The sequence below is a fragment of the Cordyceps javanica genome, chromosome 2 (genome assembly GCF_051103115.1).
Source record: "Cordyceps javanica chromosome 2, complete sequence".
NCBI lineage: Eukaryota > Fungi > Ascomycota > Sordariomycetes > Hypocreales > Cordycipitaceae > Cordyceps > Cordyceps javanica.
The window spans coordinates 2,782,765-2,805,724 of record NC_139296.1 but is presented as its reverse complement, the minus strand read 5'-3'; the positions used below and the strand labels follow the sequence as shown (position 1 = coordinate 2,805,724).

At 54.6% G+C, this 22,960-nt stretch overlaps 6 protein-coding genes across 6 annotated transcripts; 3 read left to right on the top strand and 3 right to left on the bottom strand.

The window, feature by feature from the left end:
• Nucleotides 1-1,928: 1,928 nt before the first annotated feature.
• V2A60_003338 (uncharacterized protein) lies at nucleotides 1,929-2,806 on the top strand (the record flags this gene model as incomplete). The annotated part of the gene is made up of 2 exons (XM_083254674.1): nucleotides 1,929-2,703; nucleotides 2,778-2,806. 2 exons carry the CDS (start codon nucleotides 1,929-1,931, stop codon nucleotides 2,804-2,806), a joined length of 804 nt encoding a protein of 267 aa, XP_083110800.1.
• Nucleotides 2,807-5,503: 2,697 nt separating this feature from the next.
• Nucleotides 5,504-6,527, top strand: V2A60_003337 (uncharacterized protein; the record flags this gene model as incomplete). The annotated part of the gene is made up of 2 exons (XM_083254673.1): nucleotides 5,504-5,799; nucleotides 5,903-6,527. The coding sequence occupies 2 exons, from the start codon at nucleotides 5,504-5,506 to the stop codon at nucleotides 6,525-6,527; spliced, it is 921 nt and encodes a 306-aa protein (XP_083110799.1).
• A 151-nt stretch (nucleotides 6,528-6,678) lies between these two features.
• Nucleotides 6,679-8,705, bottom strand: V2A60_003336 (FAD-binding oxidoreductase; the record flags this gene model as incomplete). Its single annotated transcript, XM_083254672.1, has 4 exons — nucleotides 6,679-6,855; nucleotides 6,906-7,000; nucleotides 7,064-8,335; nucleotides 8,411-8,705. The coding sequence occupies 4 exons, from the start codon at nucleotides 8,703-8,705 to the stop codon at nucleotides 6,679-6,681; spliced, it is 1,839 nt and encodes a 612-aa protein (XP_083110798.1).
• Nucleotides 8,706-9,432: 727 nt separating this feature from the next.
• V2A60_003335 (Clr5 domain-containing protein) lies at nucleotides 9,433-12,061 on the bottom strand (the record flags this gene model as incomplete). The annotated part of the gene is made up of 2 exons (XM_083254671.1): nucleotides 9,433-11,476; nucleotides 11,946-12,061. The coding sequence occupies 2 exons, from the start codon at nucleotides 12,059-12,061 to the stop codon at nucleotides 9,433-9,435; spliced, it is 2,160 nt and encodes a 719-aa protein (XP_083110797.1).
• Nucleotides 12,062-12,755: 694 nt separating this feature from the next.
• On the top strand, nucleotides 12,756-13,661 carry V2A60_003334 (ClpP/crotonase-like domain-containing protein; the record flags this gene model as incomplete). Its single annotated transcript, XM_083254670.1, has 1 exon — nucleotides 12,756-13,661. The coding sequence occupies one exon, from the start codon at nucleotides 12,756-12,758 to the stop codon at nucleotides 13,659-13,661; it is 906 nt and encodes a 301-aa protein (XP_083110796.1).
• A 715-nt stretch (nucleotides 13,662-14,376) lies between these two features.
• On the bottom strand, nucleotides 14,377-15,765 carry V2A60_003333 (uncharacterized protein; the record flags this gene model as incomplete). The annotated part of the gene is made up of 1 exon (XM_083254669.1): nucleotides 14,377-15,765. The coding sequence occupies one exon, from the start codon at nucleotides 15,763-15,765 to the stop codon at nucleotides 14,377-14,379; it is 1,389 nt and encodes a 462-aa protein (XP_083110795.1).
• Between the last annotated feature and the right edge of the window lie 7,195 nt (nucleotides 15,766-22,960).

Genomic DNA, 22,960 nt, shown 5'->3' with positions numbered 1-22,960 from the left:
GTTGCTTGCCGCGCGAGCGGCCGTTTGGCGGGGTTGGATGGGCAGGGAGCTTAGCGAAGCTTCAGCCGCGGGTTTCGTGCGGTGCATCAACGCGTGTATTCGATTCGTGTTTATGGAGAAATCGGGTTGATGATGCGAGAGTAGGAATGGAGTGAGATTTGTGACATGTGAAGGCGGGATGGGTTGAGCAAAGTCAAATCGACCATGATGCGGCGTCACGAGCTGAAGACAGCAGGCGACGCTATTCCCCGCTGCCATGCGAAAGAGCCGCATGACATGACACGGACGGGACAGTGACGACCCAGGCAGACAGACGGCTCTGTATGGTTGGCTGGCTGGGCGGCGTTTTGGTGGGGCGGTCTGAACCTGGACGACTGGACGACGCTAATACTGAGTAGTTTTCTTATTAAGCAAGAAATATTCGGCAAAGACATCAACAGCCCGCCAGCTAACCATCCAGCCAACCATCCAGCCAGCCATGCCCACGCAAGCCACTAAACTAGGATGAGAGACAGTCCCCTTGGTTGATCCCGCCAAGTTGATGACCCAGTCATCCAATACAGTACGTACTCAAAGTCCGCAACCAGGCACGAATATGGCAAGGTCGACAGCACCGACCAGCCCTAGCATCGCGGCCAGATCTGGACGGCCACGGGAGTATACCGTAATCATCCTATGAGCGGGAGCCATGGTGAACCTTAAATCCGCCTAATGAAAACGAAATACTCCAGCCTGAGACGGTTTGTGCCGGCTTTGATATGGTCAACACCACATCTCGCAATACTAATCTCTCACATTTCTCTGCGTCGAATGTGCTTTGACCAATGACTTGAATCTTTTCATGTCTCGTCATCATCTTTGCGCAATGGCTTGGCGCAATTTCAATCGAGTATGCTCCTTGAACGATCGTCGTGAGAGCCTCAACATGGAAAGCGTCTCGCCCCAACAAAAAGTAGACTAGTACCAAGGCGCCACAAACGACCGGCTTCCGAGAAAAAAGAAGGAAATCAACGCCTTTATTATGTTCCTGCATGTTGGTCAATTCCGCCTCCGTTCCGGCACCAACGCCCTGGCCTCACTGACTGCCCACTCCTGCGGAAATATTGCTCCATCTCTGACAGACCAAGGCACCGGCTCTCAAGCCTAGTCAGTCACTGATTAGATGACAAGCCGCCTTATCACACTTCATTGTTACGCGTTTGCTGCAATGAGTCCAGCACCAGCCTCCGCACATAACGTGTTGGGTACAGGCTCCGCCGTGCTGGGGCCGGTTATATCGGTCTCACATACCTCGTCGATACCCCGTGTCCGTCTCTTGATGCTGTGAATAGAGTATAATACCATGATTGTATAGCCGTGATCACATGTTTCTTTTCATCATAGTCATGATATTACATTGGTGTATAAGTCGGATGATCTGCGCAGCGCTCGCGGATGTTCAGCTCTCCGTATCCACGATATATCTGATTTTTCTCGCACACCATGTCGAAACCCGATCCATCCACAGACAAAAAACCTCTCAAATCTGGCAGTGGCAGTGAGCACTCTGATTCTCAGAGCAACCACAGCCAAAGCCCGAGTGACAATGAGTCGCCTTCTGCTGGCCCAGTATCCAAAAAGGAATCAAAACAGGAGACTAAAGACGACAGGGGAAAAAAGAACAAAGGCCACTTTAAAAAATACTGGAAATACTATGCCGTCGGAGTCGTCCTGGGACTGGCTATCCTTTTGCCCCTCTTGTTGGTCAAACTCGCCAAGCGAAAGTAGCCCTCCCACTGACGGTTCCCCCACGCAGCTTCAAGGTTTTCATACCACTCATCATCGCCCGCTTCATCAACTCTCGCAATATTCTAGTGCAACATGCCTCGGTATTTATTCGAAATTCAAAAGAAATCGATTTTGCTGCCAATGCATCCGTTGCGTCACCCATGGCGGCCAGGGTCGGTGACCTCGAGTTCACGCTTCACGACACCACCCAAGATCAGCCACCAACTGTGCTCACCGCGGACATTCAAGGGTTCCCAATCGACACGGCTACACAGATCAACATCACGAAAGGAGTGTTGCACGTGAATGACTCGGACGCACTCGTTGGCTGGGCGGACCGCTTCATCGATAGTGAGACGATCCCTTTCGACGTGCGCGTAAGGGGCCTTGATGTCTTCCTCGGAATGCTCCGCTACAACTTTAACCTCGAGCGACCAATCGAAATCAATGGTCTTCGTGGGCTTAGCGATATCACACTAAATGAAGTCAACCTCGTTCTACCACCAGTCGACAACAAGAACGTGCAGGCAAACATCAGTTTTTCCAACCCAAGCTCTATAAGCGTACAGGTTGGCAACGTGACGGTCGATCTGATTGTCAATGACATCAAAATCGGAGAGGCTTTGGCGTACAATGTCAGTCTGGTACCGGGGGCTACCCATGTGTACATTGACGGCCTGGTGGATATACCAACCATTCTCAGCAACCTCGCCGGCATTATCCGTGGCCAGGCATCGCAATTACAAGCTGGACACGTCACGCTGAAGCTGCAGGTCACCAGCTTCACAATGTACGGAGAGAAGATTGACTTTTTGGGAGCCCTCCTTCGCAAAAGGGTGCTGAGTGCCAAGATACCGCTGGTTGCGCTGATCAACGGGGCTGGGACAAGCATTATCAAAAGTGGTTTAGTAGGCATGGGGATGGCGAATGGAACAGGTATGGGAGGAGTGTCTTTACTTGATGCCATAGGGGATGTTTTTTCAAACAAGACTCTGCTGGATCGTATTCAGGGGCACTGGGGGAAAAAGCAGGCCCGTAATCGATACAGATATGCTGTAACCTAGCTTCTGGGGTTATTGGGAAAGCCAGAGAATTGGGGTTTTCTTTTCTTCTTTTTGGGTAATGTATAATGAACGATCAATTGCCTTGTCTGCAAAGCTCGAACGGTTTCTCGGCTAAGTTTTTTATCAACTCCTGCGACGCGCGTTCCTAAAAGAAAGCCGCAGGCGCATCTCAGATCAATTATGACGTCTGCAACCGCTGTAAAGCATCTTTGATGACCATCATCTCAATGTTAGCCGCAAAAATAGCAGTAACCCCTTTCAGAATACCCAGTGGCGCGAAACTTGGCTTTCAGAAGATCTATGGCAAACTGGGGACTTGCCTTCGAAACCTCTTCTAAAAGATCTTCTATGCTTTTGCTATCAGTTTGGTTCGCAAAATGGGAGTCACACTTCTCGACAAGGATGCGACGGAGTTCAACACTTCCTTCTGCATCAATCTCGTATACTCCGGGCACAGATCGAAGCAGAGCGCTGGAGTCCTCTTCTGAATCAACAGAAATCCTGAAAGCACTCAAAGCGAGGTCATGAAGAGGTTGGATCCAGTATCTGTCTGCCAGAGCAACCATTCTCGCATGAAATATGACATCGGAATTTTCTTCCCCAGCGACCTTTGAAACTTTGACTGGAGCCTTGTACGAGCCTGTGTACATGAACTCAACCATTCTCAAGACGCACGCACAGTGGCTTTCTTTGATTTCATACACACCGGCGTAATTCTCCTTATATTTGTCAGTAGCTAGTGCAATGTCAGTTGACGGTGCCACAACTTTGTTAGAGCCCGAGAGAGAGCAGTTAGAAAGACAGGTGAGTGCGAACAGAGGACGATCTTGTGAACTCCAATCATTGCGCCCTCACAAAGAAGGTGGAAGTCGACGAAGACACCATCGGCAAGGTTTCTACAAGGTCAGCGTCTTCAGCTAGTCATTCGCGTTGAGCGTGCGGCTTACTGGCGAAGGTTTGTTATAAATTCCACTAGCAGAGTCATTTTTCCGTGTCTAGCAGATTGAATGAAAAGAAGAGAGGTTTTGTAAAGGTAGTATTTGAGAAGACAAGTACGAGGCAACCGACGCTCTACGAGGCGTGAGGAGCGCTTTCGTTTGCGATTCACTCGGTCAACCCGCACATCATTCACTGGTCACTTTGAACAAAAAAAAACAAGCAAACAAGTTAATGAAATTAGAAAGATGCAATGAAGCAGGCAACGAGAGGTTAGTGATTTGATGCAGGTCGCAAAATTGATCCAGCACAATCTGAGTGCGCGGAAAGCGCCTTGATTAGAAGCGCCGTTCTGCAGCGACCCAAAATCCAGACACATAGTAAGAAGGGCAAGCCAAAAGTACGAGCCGTTTCCAGTAGCGGTAAAAAATAGGGCACTTTTTACAGACAATAGTTATCACTTATTCAATATCTACATGGAAAGAGATGGGTTGCGCGCGATTTCTGACAGCGGTGACTGTCTTCGCATTTGATATACCGGGGATAATCGCGCTGAGGAGGCTCACGGTATCGGCTGCGTTTCTGGGTTATGCATCAAATTTGCTTTCATCAAGGTTGTGAAGACCTTGAATCAGATGTGGTCCGCAGAAACACGCAACTCGGCGTGAGGGAGGAGCGGCCTGTTTGCGCCCTAGGTCGAAGGGCCCCCCGCCAGAAGCTGATGCCGCACCTTTGTCATCGCCATTATAGAGGTCCTCGACAGCTCCTCTCATAGAATCAATTGAGAAGTCCCGAATCTCAGGAAAGTAGTCTGCAAACATACCTGACAAGCTGATTGCTTAACTCGGCAGCCAAAGACATCGAAGCTTTTTCTGAACGCAGCTGATGGCTTGAGAGAAGAGGAACCAAGAGTGCCTAGGAAGCGTGCCACATCATGCTTTCAGCGTTTACAAGTTCTTGCGTTTGCATCCCCCTTTTCTCTTCACATGCCACTTCTTCACATGCCACTAGCGCGAAGGCGAGCGGCAAACAGCAAACAGGCCGAGAGAGAGTTTACAATTTCGATCAAACTCACCACCGAATGCGAAGTTAATGCAGTTTCTCTCAAAGTAGCTCTCCAAACAATGGGGCTTGCCAGTGAAGAGTGGCCGCGAAGTAAAGAACAGACTTGGGTACGTATACTGAAGTATGGCTACTTTTCAATCGCCAGCTGTATAACAGACCTGAGACTTCTTTGAGGATGTGGTGTAATTGCCTCAAATCTGCTGTCTGCAGGGACCGGAAAATAACGTGCCGTACCAGTACAGAAAGGAGAGAAGAGACTTGATTGTGTAAAAAGATGAGCTTTTACCCATGTGTCAGAGGCCGGGGTCGATTGTTGTCCGGGAAAAGTGGCATAGAGGTCTTGGTTCAAAGAATAACAAAGTAGCTGACACGTTGATAGTTTACAATAGATGCCCACATGGCTCATCAAAGATCTCGCAATCAGGCTACAAGCCCACCAACAAAGTCATGGGTGAAAAAAAAAAAGTACATCAACAGTTTCTGGGCATGGAAATAGCCTCTTCTTATATCCGTTATGTCCACACCCCCAGCATCCATCCCGATCTGTAAACCTCCATGATTCATCAATATCATTTTTGAACACCGAACTGCTTCTCTTTTGCCACTGACTTATATCATATCAACGTGCCGCCCTCCGCCTCGAGTATCTTTAACAAGAAGGACAAAACAAAATGGCATCGCAAGTCTGGTTCATCACCGGTGTGTCTAGCGGCTTCGGCCTTCTCCTTGCCCTCAGAGCGCTCGCCTCCGGACAACGCGTCATTGGCACCGTCCGCAGCACGGCCAAGTCGACCGACGCCGTGCGGCAAATCACCTCTGCCGGCGGCCGCGTCGTCGAGCTGGACATGACGGACTCGCAGGCTCAGATACTCGCCAAAGTAAAGGACGCCGAGAACATCTACGGTCAGATCGACGTACTGGTCAATAACGCCGGCTACTCGATCCTCGGTGCCATTGAGCAGTTTAGGTACGCCCATTTTTCCCCTTCTCTTCGTCCCAGCCGACCACCGCGTCTACACACACACACACACACCGCAGCTACTGACCTCTTCCTGTTTTCCCCCGCACAGCGAGGAGGAGACCGAGCTGCAGTTCCGGACCAACGTCTACGGGCCGCTCTTCACCACGCAGGGCGTCCTGCCAGGCATGCGCGCGCGGCGGCGCGGCTGCATCGTCAACATGTCGAGCGGCGCGGGGCAGGACGCGGGCGCGACGCGGGGCCTCTACGGGGCCAGCAAGTTTGCGCTCGAGGGCCTGTCCGAGGCGCTGTCGGCCGAGGTGGCCGAGTTTGGCGTGACGGTGCTGCTCGTCGAGCCGGGCATGTTCCGGACCAACTTCTTCCACGCGCTGCAGACGCCGCGCGCGCCGCTGCCCGAAGCGTATCGGGGCGGCGCCGGCGCAGGGGCAGGGGCGACGACGGCGGTCGGCCGGACCATGGACATGTTTGACCGGCTGACGGGTACGCAGCGCGGCGACCCGCAAAAGGCCGCCGACCGCATCTACGAGGTCGTCGCCGGGGAGGAGCGGCTGTCGGCGGGAGCCGGAGCCGGGGGACCGCTCCTCGGCAGGGTGCTCCGGCTGCCGCTAGGCATGGACGCCATTGACCGCGTCGAGGCCAAGCAGAGACGCGTCTTGGCCGAGGTGGCCGAGGCCAGGAGACTGGAGGAGCACGAGAGCACGGCGTTTCCGAACTAGTAGATGTACATGTCTGGGATTATCTATAGACGTATGGCGGGGAAAAGAACACTCTTTAGCCGGCCGGCATCCAAGCAAGAGAGGTTATAATACATTGCATCAACACATCATTCTGTTTCCAAAATGAAAAAGAAAGCATCATGATTTTTTTTTACCACTCCTCGACCTCGTCACCCTTGCCAGGTTTTTGCATGCGAACGACCTTGTCCGTGTTGAGCAGACACAGCGGGTCGAGAGCCTTCTTGATCTGGCGCATCGTATCCACGGTGGTCACGCCGAGCTCGTGCTCGAGGTAGTCGCGCTTGACCAGGCCCACGCCATGCTCGCCCTGTCGAGGTATTAGCTGCTGAAAATCGGTCGCACGTCAGGCTTGCTTACCGTAACTGTACCCTCCATCTCGACGGCACGCTTCACCATGCGGTGCACCACGGTCTCTGCCTTTTTGCGCTGGGCATCGCTGTAGATGAGAATAGCTGAAGAGGTTGTTAGACGTGTATTCAAGATATCATGTCTGCCAAAAGATAAGAAAAACCTACAGTGAAAGTTGCCATCGCCGACGTGGCCGACAATCGACCCCCGGAGGCCGCTCTTTCGCATGTCCTCCTTGGTCTCGTCAATCAGCCGCGGCAAGCTGCTCATCGGGACGGCGACGTCGCCGGTCCAGACGCGGTCTCCGGGCTTCATGACGGCCATGGTGCTCCAGAGGGCCTCCTTGCGTGCGCTCCACAGCTCGTCCTGCTCCTGCTGGGTGCGTGCAAACTCGAACGACTGGGAGCCGGCCTGGCGCGCGAGCGCCTGCACCGTGGCCACCTGCTCCTTGACGCCTGCGGGCGTGCCGGCAAACTTGAAGAAGAGCGTGGGCGCCTCCTTCCACGCGCGCGACGTCATGCCCGCCTCGTTGATGAAGTGCATCTGGTTGTCGTCGAGGATCTCGATGGCGGCAATGGGCACGCCCTGGCCGACAACCCGGGCGACGCAGCCGGCGGCGTGGCCGATGGTCGGGAACGTGCCAACGGCGACGCTCGTCGACTCGGGCTTGACCGTGACCTTGAGAGTCGCCTCGGTGACGAGGCCCAGGGTACCCTCGGAGCCGATGAAGAGCTTGGTAAGGTCGTAACCGGCGGAGCTCTTGCGCGGACGCTGGCGCGTTTTCACGACGGTGCCGTCAGCCAGCACAACCGTCAGGCTCAGCACCCACTCGCGCATGGTGCCGTAACGGTAGGCGTTGGTGCCGCTGCACCCCGTGCCGACCATACCGCCGATCATGGCGCCCGGGCCCGGGTCCGGCGGGAAGAACAGCCCGTCTTCGCCAAGCTGCTCGTTGAGTCGCTCCCAGCCGACGGCTGGCTGCACGATCACGTCTAGGTCCTCCTTGTGCAGCTTCACAATCTTGTCCATGCGCCGAAAGTCGATCGAGACGCCCTTACGCGTTGGTGTGAAATGGCCCTCGAGGCTGGTGCCACCGCTGTAGCCCACGACGGGGATGCGTCGCTGGTGGCAGATCTTCATAATCTCGGACACTTCCTCAGTGGAGCTGGGGTAGACGACGCAGAACGGCCGCTCGTCGGGATGCGGTCGGTGCGAGGACCAGTCGGCAGTGGAGTGCTGCTCGAGGTCGGCTTCGAGCGTGCTGACGTGCTCCTTGCCGAGAACGCGCACAAAGTCGGCCCACGCCGCCTGCATGTTTTCGAGCTTGGTGTTGTGCTTGGGAATCTTGGACTTGGGCAAAGGCAGCGTCGACGAGGGCTCGGGCTCGCGCGGCCAGTATGTGCCCAGCCAGTACGCGATGCCAATGCTAGAGAGGAAGACTTTTGGTCCTGGTCAGCAAACTTTGACATGGCAACTGCGGGAAACGAAGGGGGTTCAGGTGGTCCTATCCATACAGAAAGTAATCATCCAGTTCCTTGCTGGATCCGTTGTGTTGCGCCACTGCTCGTACTGCGCGCGCTGCTCACGCTCTCTGCGTAGACGCGCGCCGATGCTGCCCATGACCTGGCCCTGGAACGAGCGGCCCAGCTTGGCGGAGTTCCCCTGCCGCGGGGGCTTGGGGTGCTCCGGCTCGATCTGCATGCTGTACCAGCGTGCTATAATCACGGGCGACCGCTTCATGGCCGTGTTATGCAGCTGTAATTGTTGGCGGGCGCTTCGCAGCGCGGCGCCGCCTCGTAGATGCGCCATTGTGTGGAGGAGGAGGGTGGTGTGGGAAAGGAGAACGAAGTGTTGGAGCCGGGCGCAATCGATTTCCGAGTTTCGAGAATATGTAAAGGGGGAGCGACCCCGGCAATCTTTAAAAGGCGCCCTTTGATGGTTCCGATGACTGCGAAGCGCTGTATTTGGAGTGCCCGGGTAATGAATTGGCGGCGATGACGGATGAAAGGGACTTTTTTTTTTGGCAGAGATGCGCTGCGAAAGCTTTCTCCAGAGTGGAGTGTGGAGTTCCGGCCCGGACGCAGCTTCGGGGTTCCACCACCGCCTATGGCTGCCCAACATTGTCAAACTGCCGGCAATTTTGTAAAGTACATGGACGCTGACGCTCTAGAACTTAGCACTATTACTACGAGACCAAAGAGATCATTCATCGTCACTGTGGCGTCTTGTCCGGAGACAGTTTTGAGCTGTAGGCCGTAAGCGCCAGCGGTGTTCTGCCGCCGCCCACGTCGCTTGGCAGAAGCAAACGCTTGTTCTAGATTTGACAGAGTTGCTAAAGGCCAAGACAATGTGCATTGGCTTGTTTAGAGGCCAGATCATCTTCATTCATGGCGTTATTCATAAAAAGAAAAAGCAAACCACCTCGAGGCTTTCGCTCTCCATCGGTCCATGTATGTAAAAACCCCCCCCCCCTTCAGCCTCTGTGGAGGGGCAAGTCTGCCTTCCTCCCAACCACACGCACACGCATCACACTACCTTACGTGCCCTTCCATATCAGCTGCACGTTGAACGTTGGCGACGCTCCTTGCATGTGCGCCAGGTAGGCCGCCAGCTCCTGTTCCTGCTCGATCTGCAGCGGCAGCTCCCCGCCCTTGCCGTCCTTGATGATGCCCTCGACGCGCACGCACGCCGCACCGGGAAATCGCTCCACGGCCGCCTCACGCAGCTCCTGGACCGACGCGTGCGGGCCCAGCGTCGCGACCCAGAGCTCCGTGCCGGTGATGAAGCTCGACGACGGGTGCAGCCGCAGGTACACGGCGCAGGCCGGTACGGCGCCAATGTTGCTGCTCCTGCTGTTGCTGGACGCGCCCGCTGCGACAGCTACAGAAGAGCCTGCTATGCCGCTCGGGTCGTAGAACGACGTCGTCGGGTGGTGGCCCATGAACGCTGCAGCCGCAGCAGCCGCCTGGTCTCCTGACGAGAGAAGCAGCGCAGGGCCCAGGCCTGGCGACGAGCCAAGGTGCATCGCGGCCGCGTTCATGGCATTCAAAACGCCGCGGACGGGCCGCTGCGATGAGTCGCCCGTCAAGGGTGACGCCTGTGATAGAGCCAATGACATATGCATGCCATCGGCGCTGCCGTTGGGGCTACCAAACGTCATATGCGAGACCTCCGACAAGTCGTCAAAGTTGCTGCCTGCCAAGCTCTCTGCTATATCCATCTGATCATGCGTCGTGCTCGGGGAGCTCTGTGATGTGGCGCTCATAGGCTGTTGACTCTCTTCTTGTTGATGTTGATGCTGCTGCTGTTCTTGTTGTTGTTGCTGTTGTTGGTGGTGTTGCTGCTGCTGCTGCTGCTGCCTCCGTTGACTGTTCCCGCCGCCGCTGCCGTCGCTCCCAGCCGCCGCCAGCGACTGTCTGGACCGACGCTGGTCACGCAGTCTCTTCATGACGTCGCTCGCGACCGTCTCGAGCGCGCGCAGCAGCCTGGCCCTGACCTCGTCGTCGGCGCCACCCGATGATGGGGATGCGTCGTTGTTGTCGTCGAGTATGGCGCGCACGCGGGGCGCGCGCCGGGCCCATTGCCGCTTGAGCCCCTCCCACTGTTGCGGCGTTGCGTCCGACTTGCTGGCGAAGCGTGCCTCGGACAGCACGGCGTGCAGCGCGGCGCGCATGTCGCGCGACTCGGCCGGGTTGACACCCAGCACGGCCTTGGCCTCGCCGAGCGTCATGCGCGTCTCCAGCGTGCGCAGACGCTTGGTCACGTCGGTGCAGATGACATCGAGCGCGAGCTGCCTTTGGTCGAAGCAGTGCGCGGCGCCGCCGACAGCCGCGGCGTTGCTGCTCCCGGCCCAGAGTATGCGCTGCAGAGCCGTCAAGCTACCGACGAGGCGCTGCTTCGCGGCAGCCCAGCGCTCGGGTCCGGCCTCCGTCTTGCGTGAGAGATTGTCTTCGTGGCAGATCTGCTGAAAGTTGGTCCGCAGCGTACGGTATGTGGCCGTGTCGAGGCTGAGGATGTCGCGGGCTTCGTCAATAGTCATTTCAGAAGGGAAGCGTGTATTGCCGCTGGCCGTCGTCGGGAGCGCCAGCGCATCTTGTCCTCCGGGTCGTACGCGACGTCGGGACCGTCTCCCGCCGGTAGCCGCCACGGGCGTGCCGTTGGCGCCGTCACTATCCTGCAAAACCATGTCGGCGCTACTGTTACGTGTGGAAGAAGCACAGGAATGGTTAAGAGCAGTCAGGTCCAAACGTTGTCCACTGTCTTCGTCGTCGTCGTCGTCGCCAGTCCCGTCATCGTTGTCATGGTCCTCGCCATTGTCCGGCAGGCCCGGAAGCATAGCATCCGCCGTCGTCACGTTGGGAACGCGAAGGAGCCATCGATTCTTGGTGCGCACCCGCATGAGCTCGCGCGGCTTGATGTCGTAGCCGTCTTCCTCGTTGAGGACGCGCAGCATTTCCCGCTGCGGCAGGTTCTTCTCCCAGAGTTCCTTGATCCGGGCGACCAGGCGGTCATTCTTGTGGGCGGGCCGCTGCTTGGCTGGAAAGTTCCAGCGTCGAAACTGCGTCTGAAAGGCTCGCTTACTACAGAAGAAAGGGAGCTCCTCCGGAGTGAAAGGGGACAAGACACACGGCAATTCACGGTAGTAGTGGTAGTTGAAGTTGCAGGGGGTGAATGGCTCGTTGCGTTTTTGTCGCTTGTTCCCCTCCCGCCCCGAATAACGCCCCGTATGTGTAAGTCAACGAAATGATGAAGATTTAGTCAGATGCGTAGAGCAAAAGGCACATGATATATATGCCTGGGTCGAACGGGCAGCAAGAGAGAGTGAGAGGGAGGAAGACTACGGATCAAAGGGAGAGGGGCCGTAGTTCAAAGAGTAAGAGGACATTGCCAAAGCCTTGTGCTTAATGAGCCAGTCTCGGCACTCAATACAAAAAGGCCTGGCAGATTCAAAAGCACCAGTATAATGAAGCACTTTTTTTTTCTTGTCATAATGATGGCTTCCCCTCTCTGGGCTGCGTGCGTGCTTCTCGGCGTGTGTGAGTCACTCACCTAGGGCAGAATGCGTGGACCGTCCTCAGGTGGTCCATGATGTCCTCGAGGGGCCGGCCCTCTTGGATGTAGAGCTGATAACATGTTTCTTGGTGCGCGTCCCAGTCATAGACCATGATCCAGGTGCAAGATGCATGGCCACCGCTTTATTTGTCTAATTTGCTTGGGACTGGGAGGATAAGGTTCTCTCCAAAATCTTTGTAGGAGGATTGTGAGATGCACACGTTTAATTGGAGCCACCACCACACCTTTCTTCAGCTGGCGGGTGGAGTTTCTCCAACGCGGCAGCCCGGGAATCCCTGCAGCTTTGGGGGGGAGTTCTGTTTGCTCCGTACCGTGTGAGTAGGAAAAGCGACTGTAGATGGACACTGTACACTTATACCTGAATGATGGTGAAAATGCAAGAGCGAGAGGATCCAACAGAGATGCCAGATTGTTGCATTTTTTTTTCGAGATTTTAATAAAGCCATTTTCTCCAAACGGCATAGTCTACATAACCTCCTGCCCTTTGGTCAAGATCGACGTTTGTTGAACAGCCAATGGCTGCCGCGCTTGGCTCGTGCCGAACCTCGGCATATAGGCGACCTGCCGGAGCATATTATACTTAGCTGGACCTCCGGGCCTATACTAACCAACCTCGTTATCCCGGAACAAAACCATACATTTCTTCAACCAATAGAAGTTTTATTCCCTTGTCTGTTCTTATTCTTCCTCTCTTCGGCTGCATTTCATCACCCCGCATTTTTACCCAAGACCAACACACACACACACACACACACACACACACACACACACACAAACCGGCAAACCATGGCGCCCTCCTTCCCCGACAGTTACAACACCCTGGCGCTGCCCGAGATCTCGCTCTCGCACCACCCGGCGAGCTCGGCGACGGTGACGCCCGTCGTCATCGTGCGGCTCGACCGCCCCGCGTCGCGGCACGCGTACACGGACACGATGGGGGCGTCGCTGGTGGCGGCGTACGACCTGCTGTCCGCGGACCCGCGGGTGCGGGCCATTGTGCTCACGTCGGCCGACGCGGGCAACAAGTTCTTCTGCGCCGGCATGGACTTCAACGTGGCGGCGGAGCGCGTCGAGGACCCGCTGCTGTACCGCGACTCGGGCGGCACCGTGTCGCTGGCGATGCACCGCTGCCGCAAGCCCATCGTGGCGGCCGTCAACGGCGCCGCCGTCGGCATCGGCATGACCATGACGCTGCCGGCCACGGTGCGCGTCGCCAGCGCGCGCGCAAAGTGCGGCTTCGTCTTCGCCCAGCGCGGCTTCTGCATGGAGGCCTGCAGCAGCTTCTTCCTCCCCCGCCTCGTCGGCACCTCGCGCGCCATGCACCTCGTCAGCACCGGCGCCGTCTACCCGGCCACCCACCGCCTCCTCGACGGCCTCTTCAGCGAGGTCGTCGAGCCCGACGAGGTGCTGCCCACCGCCCTCCGCATCGCCGAGGCCATGGCCCAGAACTGCAGCATCGTCTCCACGCAGGTCATGAAGGAGATGATGTACCGCGGGCCCGAGTCCCCGGAGGAGGCCCACCTGCTCGAGAGCAAAATCTTCCACAGCCTCACGGGCCCCGACACCGACTCGACCGAAGGCGTCCTGAGCTTCCTGCAGAAGAGACCCCCCAAGTTTACGGGCACAATGGAGAATCAGCGGCCGTTTGGCTATCCTTGGTGGTCCAACCCGGACGTGCGCCCCAAGATTTAAAGAAGCAGCGTGTATACTATAGTTTCAATAGTGCAGAGAGAAAACGACGTCATTTGGTCAACAAGCACGTACATCCATGCGTCACAGAGAGTCATCATGTGTTTGTATTTATCTCTTGTTCATTTCGAAATCCTAAAGACACCACAAGGCAAAACTCCATGTCCAGACATGTGCGTGTGAGTGTCTGTACCGCCATGAAAAAAAGAGAAGAGAGTAGCAAAGTTGCTCCTAAAAACCAGCCTCAGAGATGAAAATGCAAAATGCTGGACATATCCTTCATAAACGCCAAGCAGGTATCAACTGGGAGACAAGACCCAAGTATACAAAATAAGCAGGCCGTGGTATAAGAAAAAGGCAAAGAAAATTCGCAACGCTAACGCAGGCCAGAATGCATGAAAACAGATGTGATGTAGAGGGTTGAACAACAACGGCGTTCGAGTGTCGTGGCTTTGCCCGATTTGAAGTTGAACCCTCGAGAAGGGTGGTTATGCCCATGATGTTTCTTGACTCATCGTCTCAGTACAAAATCGCAAAGGGTGGTGTGCGGCTGTTTGCACTTCCTGGAGAAATGTATGGGGATTGTTGGTGCTCATGAAGCTTTTTTTCTTCTTTGTCAGGATCATGAAGACGAGGATACTCGTTTCAATGACATGATACAGGCAGATTCTTGTCATGACTCGGGAATAGATAATGGACATCTTGGAATGGGCGCCTCCTAGTGCTTACCCAGTCTAAGCAAGCGCGTTCTGAGCCAAAGCATAAATGCAGTCCAGGCACCGTTGGTCTTGTGCTTGGCTGTCTTGCGACGCTGATGTCGTTGGAACTGGACTTCGTCGGCCCTGGCCGGGGTCTGGCCGGCAGTGGCCTGGTCGTAGGCGCCAGTGTTGGCAAAAAGACTAGATCCCTCGTGGAAGCCGTCCTGACTGATGGCATAGTGGCTGCTGATAGCGGAGGACTTGGCCGTCGACGTAGAGCCCGTGGTGCTCTTGCGAATCTTGGCGCGATCTCGGTTGTGATCACCACGCTCACGACGGCGCAGCTGCTGACGAGCGTACTTCTCTTCCTTGGCTTTTTCCTTCTCCTGGAACTTGCGACGGGCCTCGCGGACCTGCTCCTGGTGAGTTCGGGTGTCGACTTCGCTGCGGGAGCGCAAGCGGAAGCCGCTGATGTCAAGAGAGTTGCGCAGAGGAGACAAGGGCGAGGATGAGGTCGGGGTTGGCGAGGTGGACATGGAGGCAGAGATAGGCGCCATCTGGAGAGGAGTAGTGGAAGACAGGGCAGATTCGGGAGGGGACGGCTCAGGCACGTAGAGGGCCGTCGTGGCAGAGTTGGAGCGGCTGGCAGTGACTCGCCTCGGCGTCTGAGTGTCGTCTGAGAGAGCCGGAGAGGGATGAGATTCGTCGAGCGAGGGACCACGAAGGCGAGAATTCAGAGCGTAAGGAGTTGTATACGGAGAAGAGGCGGATGACTTGGTGAGGGAGGCGGCACGCGGTGGGAGGTTGGTGGTGATGGCGGTTGTGGTGGGTGAGATGAGGTCGTCGTCCTCGGTAATGGTGGAGGCATACTCGCGGGCGCCAGGAGCGGATATGTCAAGGGAAGCAATAGAGTTGGCGTATGACAGGGAGGGTGTGGCAGTTCTGGGCGTCTGTTGAAAGGGATGGACAAAGGTGCCGTTGCGAGCGCTGACGTTTGTGGTAATAGACGAGGTATGCGAGGTACCACTGGTAGAACGCATATGAGAGTACTTGTTCTTGGATCGCCAAGTAGGGTACTCGAGAGATGCCGACGAGGTAGAGAAGCTGACGTCTCGAGCCCTGAAGAAGTCGCCATGGGTGTTCACTGAGGAGGGAGCAGCAGAAGAGACATCGTGGGCGGCAGGCGTAGTGGCGTCGGTGTAGAGAGACTCGTAGTCAGCCGATGGGTAGCCGAGAGGAGATGGTAGGTCGTCCCAGGCGGGATCGAGGTCAAAGGAGCCTCTGTCAGAAGTGGAGTGGGAGTTGAGCTTTTTGAGGATGGGCTTGACGATGGTACGGCTTCTAATCTTGGGGTGCGTCGAGTCATGAGAGAGACGAGAAGGGTATCTTTGCTGGGAGAGGGAGGCCATGGCGGGCAAGACGCTGGTGATCTGTGCAGCGGGCGGCTGGCGTAGTGTTTGCGGTTTGCGGTGCTGCTGCTACTACCGGGCCGTGGATGCGGGTTGGCGATGGCAAAGGGCACGCCAGGCTGGCAGTAGCAAGGATGAGAGGAGCGTGCGTGCGTGGGCGTTTGTTGGATAAGAAATTCAGAGAGATGCCATGGCAGGACGAGGCTGAACGTAGAAATGAAACCTTTGGGAAAAGAAGGAGGAGAACCCCTTCTGGCCAACAGCCGGGCAGGTTATTCAACGAAGAAAAGTAAAGAGGCGAGCCGAAGGAAGCGAACAAGCGGCCGGGGAAGACAGAGAGGCACAGAGGGTCAGTGTGGGAAGTAGGTCGTTGTTGTTGTTGTCGCAGGCGATGCGGTGTGGTGGTGTGGTTGCAGCGTGCAGGTCGAGTGGGTAAGGTAGATGGGGAGCAAGCAGCAGCAGGTCACTGCAGAAACGGTGAGTGAAGCAAGATTGTTGTGCAGAAGCAGTCGTTTTAGTTGCAGGACGACGGCGACGAAGACGAGGCGCAGCTTTTTGAGGTGTTGCGAGAGGAGGGAGAGGGGACAGCAAAAGGAGAAGAAGAAGAAAAGGTTTCACGCGGAGAGGCAGACGAGGAAAAGAGGAAACGAAATAAGGCTTAAAAGAGATGACACGGAAGAAGGATTAGAATAAAATAAATAAAAATAAAAATAAATACCATAAGCTCAGGAGAAGTATCCGTAGGCGAGGCGTAAACTACACTAACTAATAACAGGTACCTATCAGTACTAATAGGTGGCGCGGCAGCGGGCTGAGTGGGTGAGAGACAGGCTAGACTAGGAACTGGGGGGACAAGGAGGGGGGGATGGAGAAAGTTTGACAGTGACGGGTAAAATGAATCAGCATGGGGAAAGTTCAAAAGGCCAAAGAAGAACAAGACAAAGAGGGGCAACAGCTCGTTTTGTTTTTTTTACTCAGTATTTGTTTCTACCAGGGTGCCACAGCTGGGTGGTGCGGCTGGCCCAAGAGGCAATCTCTCTATCGTTTTCTCTGTCGTTCTCTCTTTTTGTGTCTATTTACCACTTATTGGTACTTGGCTAGCTACCTAGGTACCTACTTGAGTAAACTTAATAGCGGCACAAACCATTGTTCTCGAGGCGCACGCTACTTACTTAGTTGGCCACCTGCCTACATACTAAACCTACCTAGAGATAAGTACTCCGTGGATTGCCAAGGTTTGTAAATGGCCAGCCAAGTACTTAGCCAAGTACCTCCCTTGTCGACGCACACCAAGGTACCTCGATACCTCGATAGATTTCTGTAACGTAAAATATCCGACATGCTCAACGACATCTGCACACACCTCAGTAAGGAGTATGTGAGACAAGGTCTCTCTTTTTTGTCGTCAATCCCCCGAGTCCAGAGTACCAAGTAAATGAGCGCATTCGTGGTTGGCGGCTCCGATGGGCGCGCCCAGGGCCCCCCCCCCTCTCCAAGTAGGCTAGCGTGTTAGGTATTATGATAAAGGTCCGCCTGCAACCGACCAACTAACCTACCTGGGCGCTACTGTAGTTACGGAGTTACCCATGGGCTCCCTCTGCGAAATACCGCTTCCATCCATCCATCCATCCATCTATCCGCCCACCCACCACCGTGCCATTTCGTTCAAATTGCCCTCTCCAGCGCAACCGGATTCTCGGGAGCCCAGGCTGAAAGCGTCCACCCCTGCCTGTCCTCCCCTGAAGATGCACGCTCTGATGAGCCGCCAGCGCAGCCAGGCAGCTAGGAAGGCAGGCAGGTAGGCGGACTGGCGGACAGAGCGGTACTCAGAAAATGCCGGATCATCCGGAACACCAAACCGGGCACAGACGGACACTGGATATGCTGGCCCAGTGCTGGGTAGTTGGTGGTAGACTGGTTTTGCTGACTGGCATTTCTCTGTTCCTCGTAACTGTGTAGCTAGGTAATGCATACGAATCCTACTGATAAATGCGGCGCATACCTACGTAAACCACCACTACTTACGGTGAGCCCCTACTCGCGGACAAGTTTGCGCAAGACACACGCGGGCTCAGCCGTGCACTAAGCCTCCCTAGTCTTGCTGCTAACTTAGGTTGCTACTGATAAGTACCTACTCGTCGTGTGGCATTGTCCGTGGCGCTGCTGCTGTTGTCTGCCTAGCAACCAACCAAGCCTCCAAGTAAGTATGTACTTGGTAGCTGCGCCGCGGTACCTTTGTTTTGGTAGGTAGGCAAGTACTTACTTCTCACTACTTATTACTTGTAAGCAGCAGCATCAAGTACTTGCAGTAAGTTGCCTTGGGCCAAGGTCAGATTCATCCAATTATACATGCATCTATTGCTCCAACCAAGCCACTCACCCTATCCAGATGAACTAATCTGTTCTCCGTGCCATGCCTATACTAGCCCGGTCCGTCTATAAGAAAAACACATCTCAAAGGTATACCTCCCTTTACTTAATCATTGCGTTCGGCGGCCTCATCTCATCTCATCTTACTTAGTTGCCCCCAATTACTGGATAGTTCATTTACCCGTTTCCCAATTTCCCATCCCCCATGTCCCCCATGTCCCCTCATCCCCTCCCTCCGCTGCCTCCTTGCACACTTCCCTGTCTTCCATTCCCACTATTCATCTCACAGTGACGCAACCGGCCCCGTCCAATCCATCAAAAATTCCCATCTCTCTCCAATTTCTCTACCAGTACAAGGGCAGAGGGGCAAACGGCTTTCAAAATTCGCGCCTGTCATTTCTTACCTCATCTCCGCCTCTTGCCGTTCCCTGCATCTTCTTTCAATCCCGCCCCCTTCCATTGCCCCTCCTTGTTGCTGCTGAAGAAACCAAGTCGCACGCAGTATTCATGACTGTTGCTGGTTTCGAATAATCCGGACCGAGTAGATTGCCAATTGCCAATTGCCATTTGCTTGCATCACTTACGATACTTTTCCTCGGCTCGTCTAAATGCCATGGCTAGCTTGTTGCTGCGCCGCCTTATGGTGCAGCCACTCGGCGTTTGCCATCTCCCTCCCCGCTTCTCGACAATCATTACAGCACCACACACTCATCAAACACACACACACACTCACACAGACTATGCAAGCTCACAGAGTCCAGCACACAACTCACATCGTCATACTCACACACATACATCATGATTTTTGTTCAACGTACAAATACAATCATCTCCTCAGTACTCAAACCATACATTGAATTTTGCCAGGCCACGCCAGTCATGACCAAATAAAGAAATAAAAATCAGAATTAGCACCGCTTTCTCTGTCGTCACCCATTAATGCTCAAGATGCCAAGATGCGTCCCATCACCAACGAGGTATTATGGACCTAACCGAGTAATTTACTTTTTGGCCTCATCACGCGCCGCGGCCGAGGACGCGCCATCTGGGCCCAGAATCTTGGGTACTAGCAAATTATACACTCTAGCTCGCGACGCCCAGCGCCACCACCGAGCGTCCAAGTTTGAGGAGGCCAGTTCTGTATCATCTCATTGGGGGTTGACGAATAAAGTAAGTACAAGGCGCCCGAGAGTTGCCCAGTCTTGTCTGCCTGCCAACGCCAAGCTGAACCGGAAAAGCCTCGCCCCCCTCCCCCACCCTACTTTGTTCTTCGCGTGTATTGACTTCGCGACTGCATACTTGCTGGTCCTAAGTAGTTATCCGTACGTACGGAGGAGTACTCCGTACTTATCGGGCCATTTCTCTTTGTAGCATCCCGCCTCAGCCACAAGCAGGACGCGCATCTCCGTTGCCACTGACCGACGTGCCCTCCGCTGCGCCCATCCCGGGGGATGACCACTCAGGCAGGTACTTCAAACCACTCGCCTGCGGCCGTGCAATGCACCTCAGTTGATCAGATACGCTACTCAAGGAGCCGAAAGAAACAAAAAAAAAGTCGCTCAGCTCTCAACTGTCATCGCGTTCCCCCTTGCCCCTGCAATCCTTGGCCGATCCGCCCGGAACGCCCGGTCCTGCACCTTTGGACAGGCGCTCGCATCGCACTGACAGTGCCCTGAGTGCCACGCTACTACCAGTACTTAGAGTCAGTCAGTACTCGCAGTGACATCCGCCGAGCACGTTGCGCCCATGCGCCCCTCTTGACTGCGCAAGTCCATCTCTTTGATGATTGGGAGGAGTGGGAATACATGTGCTGCGCGAAAATGGGATGAAGAATATATTGCCCGACCGCAGCATTCTTTGAAACGCCGTCAAAAGTCGCTCAACCACCTCCTTGAGCGTTGGACAAGGCTCAATGCAAAGCCTGCAGCGAAACTTGTTCCAACTCACCACCCCTCTCCCTCCCCCTCCCCCAAATCATCACCACGCAGCAGCATATCGCATACTTCTTCTCCAAACAGCCTCGCAAAGGCCGAAAGCACGCCCCCCCACCGCACACTGCTTATCAACCCAGCTGTCCGTTGGCTGCCGCTCAGATGGGGCGGCTTGGTTTTCCACCTCTTCGGCGTCTCCATGCCTACGCTTGGCAGCGCTCTCCGCCCGCCGCCGCCATCTCCGCCAAGCCTGCCTGCCTGTCATCCACCAACAACAACAACAGGTTCAAAGCACTCAGCACTGTAAAACCCATAAGACCCATCTGTGGCCTCGTCCTCCCCACGGCTCCCGTCTCAGGCGTCACATTGCACGTGCCCCGTTCTGCCGTTATACCCGCTCTTGTGCGGAGAGATTTCCCTCAACAATGCCACAGCCCGACTACGTAGCCTCGTGTACCCTTTGCCTCGGTGGCTGACCTCTTAGCCCAAGAACTTGAAAGTTACACTGCCCACAAAAAAATAGTATCAAAGGCACTGAGAGAGAAAAGACTGCTGCATGCCTTGTTAAGCGTCTGCCATTGGCTTCTTCGTCCTGTGGTTTGCGTCGCATCGGTTCAGCCAGTGGCGTCTTAGCTTGCTTCTACTCATGCGACAGCCCAATCTATATATATACATAAACGCGGCATTCCGCCTCAAGGATACGAGTTGGGCTTTATAGAACTCGCATCCCGTACTGAGTCATCACTGGCACCAGCTGTTGCGTGTCCTTCCACCGCCTGCAACCATCTTCTTTTGCTACCGTCTTTTTTCTTTTTGCCCTCTCAATTTGAGGCTGCCTGCAAAATGCACTAATAAGTCGGGCGAGCTAGTTAGTATTCTTGACGTAACTAAAATGTGGGTGGACTATAAGATTCATCTGTTGGCGCCGCCAACAACCATTTGCATCGCTGCATGTGCCACGTCAATTTCCTCTATCCCACTAGGAAAAAAAAGGGTTTTAAAGTTGTCAAGATGGATCCCTCCTGTCAAATGGCATGACGTAGCTTTTGGTACATCTCAGGTTGATGCCTAAGTACTGAGCACGCGAGGCTCACCAAGTCACGGGTTTGGTAGAAGGGAGCGAGAACATGATGACGCCTACAATCAATGCTAGGCCAGTCTCAGACGCAATCATGGGCGTAGAGGTTCCTCCCAAGTCCTTGAGATTTTGCTTTGCCAAATGATTCGGCGTCTTGGCCGCTTCACGCTAAGCAGTTGGAAGACCCGATGCGAGGGAATGTCGTGCGTTTGCTCAGCAGCAGTAGCAATCGGATAATCGCGGCGTCGCATCACTCGACCAGGATGAAGACCAGCTTCTGTTGGCTGAACTACATTGCCTGTAGTTGCAAGAGATGCCGGTACCCCTCGGCTACCACTCCATTGCCTCTAGAAACCTGCGTCATGGCCTTGCAATTTTGTATGTCCAAAGCCTCCAAAGTTTTGGTGTCAACATCCGACGGTTCCAACACCTTTGTGCAAAATCTTAAAATCCCCGGTTCCCGACTTGGTCCATATTCCTCAGGTCGGCATAAGCTCGACCTTTGTTGACGACTTTGCGTCACAGAGACCTCGAGCACGCAGCCCGTCACTAACATGACAAGAAAAGTCAAGGCCAAGTTTTGCCTTGCTTCCGTCTTACATGAAAAGTGAGTAAGGGGCGGGCTTCCAATATATTTCCCAAACCTGCTGCCATTCTGCACTGCAGCATAAGAGATGATCATCCGTTTGGGCACGTCTTGAAGAAGCGAAGATGAGCATTCGCCCTCCAACTGCTCGTCTCAGCAGCCACGACTCTCTCTTTCTCTCTCTTTCTCTCTCTCTCTCTCTCTCTCTCTCTCTTTCTCTCTCTCTCTCTCTCTCTCTCTCTCTCTCTCTCTCTCTCTCTCTCTCTCTCTCTCAAAAAGCTCCAACAGTCTCTCACGTGTAGCATCCCATGCCGATATTGCTCTCTTGATCCGGTTGTGGCCGACCCATCGTGAAACAAATTCAACCAACACACCTGCCGAGCTCGTGTCTCCCCGGTCCGATTGCCAGCCCTACATGCTCTCTCGTACATCTCGAACCAACTCTGACATTCTGAGATAATTCTTCTGTCATGTAGGAAGAATTTTTTTCTTTAAGAGCGAGCGTGCACTAGCTTCGTCCCAGTCTCTCTGGGAATCGATTGGTCAACGTCCATTGCAGAATGAGCCTTTGGCGGATGAGCCGCGTATAGTTCTCTTCGGCCAAGTCTTCGTCAAAATTCGAATGGCAAAATACCTTTCTGAATACAAATATCATCTACGCTTCTCATTATATGCCATTCCGGCTGAGATCCGACCATTTCAGAACCAGTGTTTCTTTGCGTGGTAGTGTGTTCTGCTCCTATGCTTGTACTCGAGGATCTGTAGTAATTGCGTTTTCCCGGGGTGTCAGAATAGCTGTTGTTCGTGAATTGCTTGCCAGGCGACCATATTATGATTGAGTCGATGCCAAACAGTCAGCAGGCAAACAACGCGTTTGTAGCCGCGTGCCCATAAGATTGCTTTCCGGCCAGAATCGAGCGTGCTTCATCTCTGCTTCTTCTTCGTCTACAACCCTTGCAGTCTTTCACGAGATTATTTTCCACAATGACCAGCCAACCCCGCCCCTATCGCACTCCCAGCTCTGCGGACACTCTGCTTCGTGAGGTTCGAAGCACTCCCGAAAGCCTTTCCCGTCTCGGCCTTACGAGTGTTCCTGTTACGCCTTCGCCTTCTTTGTTTGGCCTTCCCTCGCGGCCTCAGTACGACGCGCCCTCTCAGCCTCAATTCGGCCTGCTTTCGTTCTTCAATCACCGCCAGTCATCCGGTGGCTCTACCAGTCCTGCGATATTT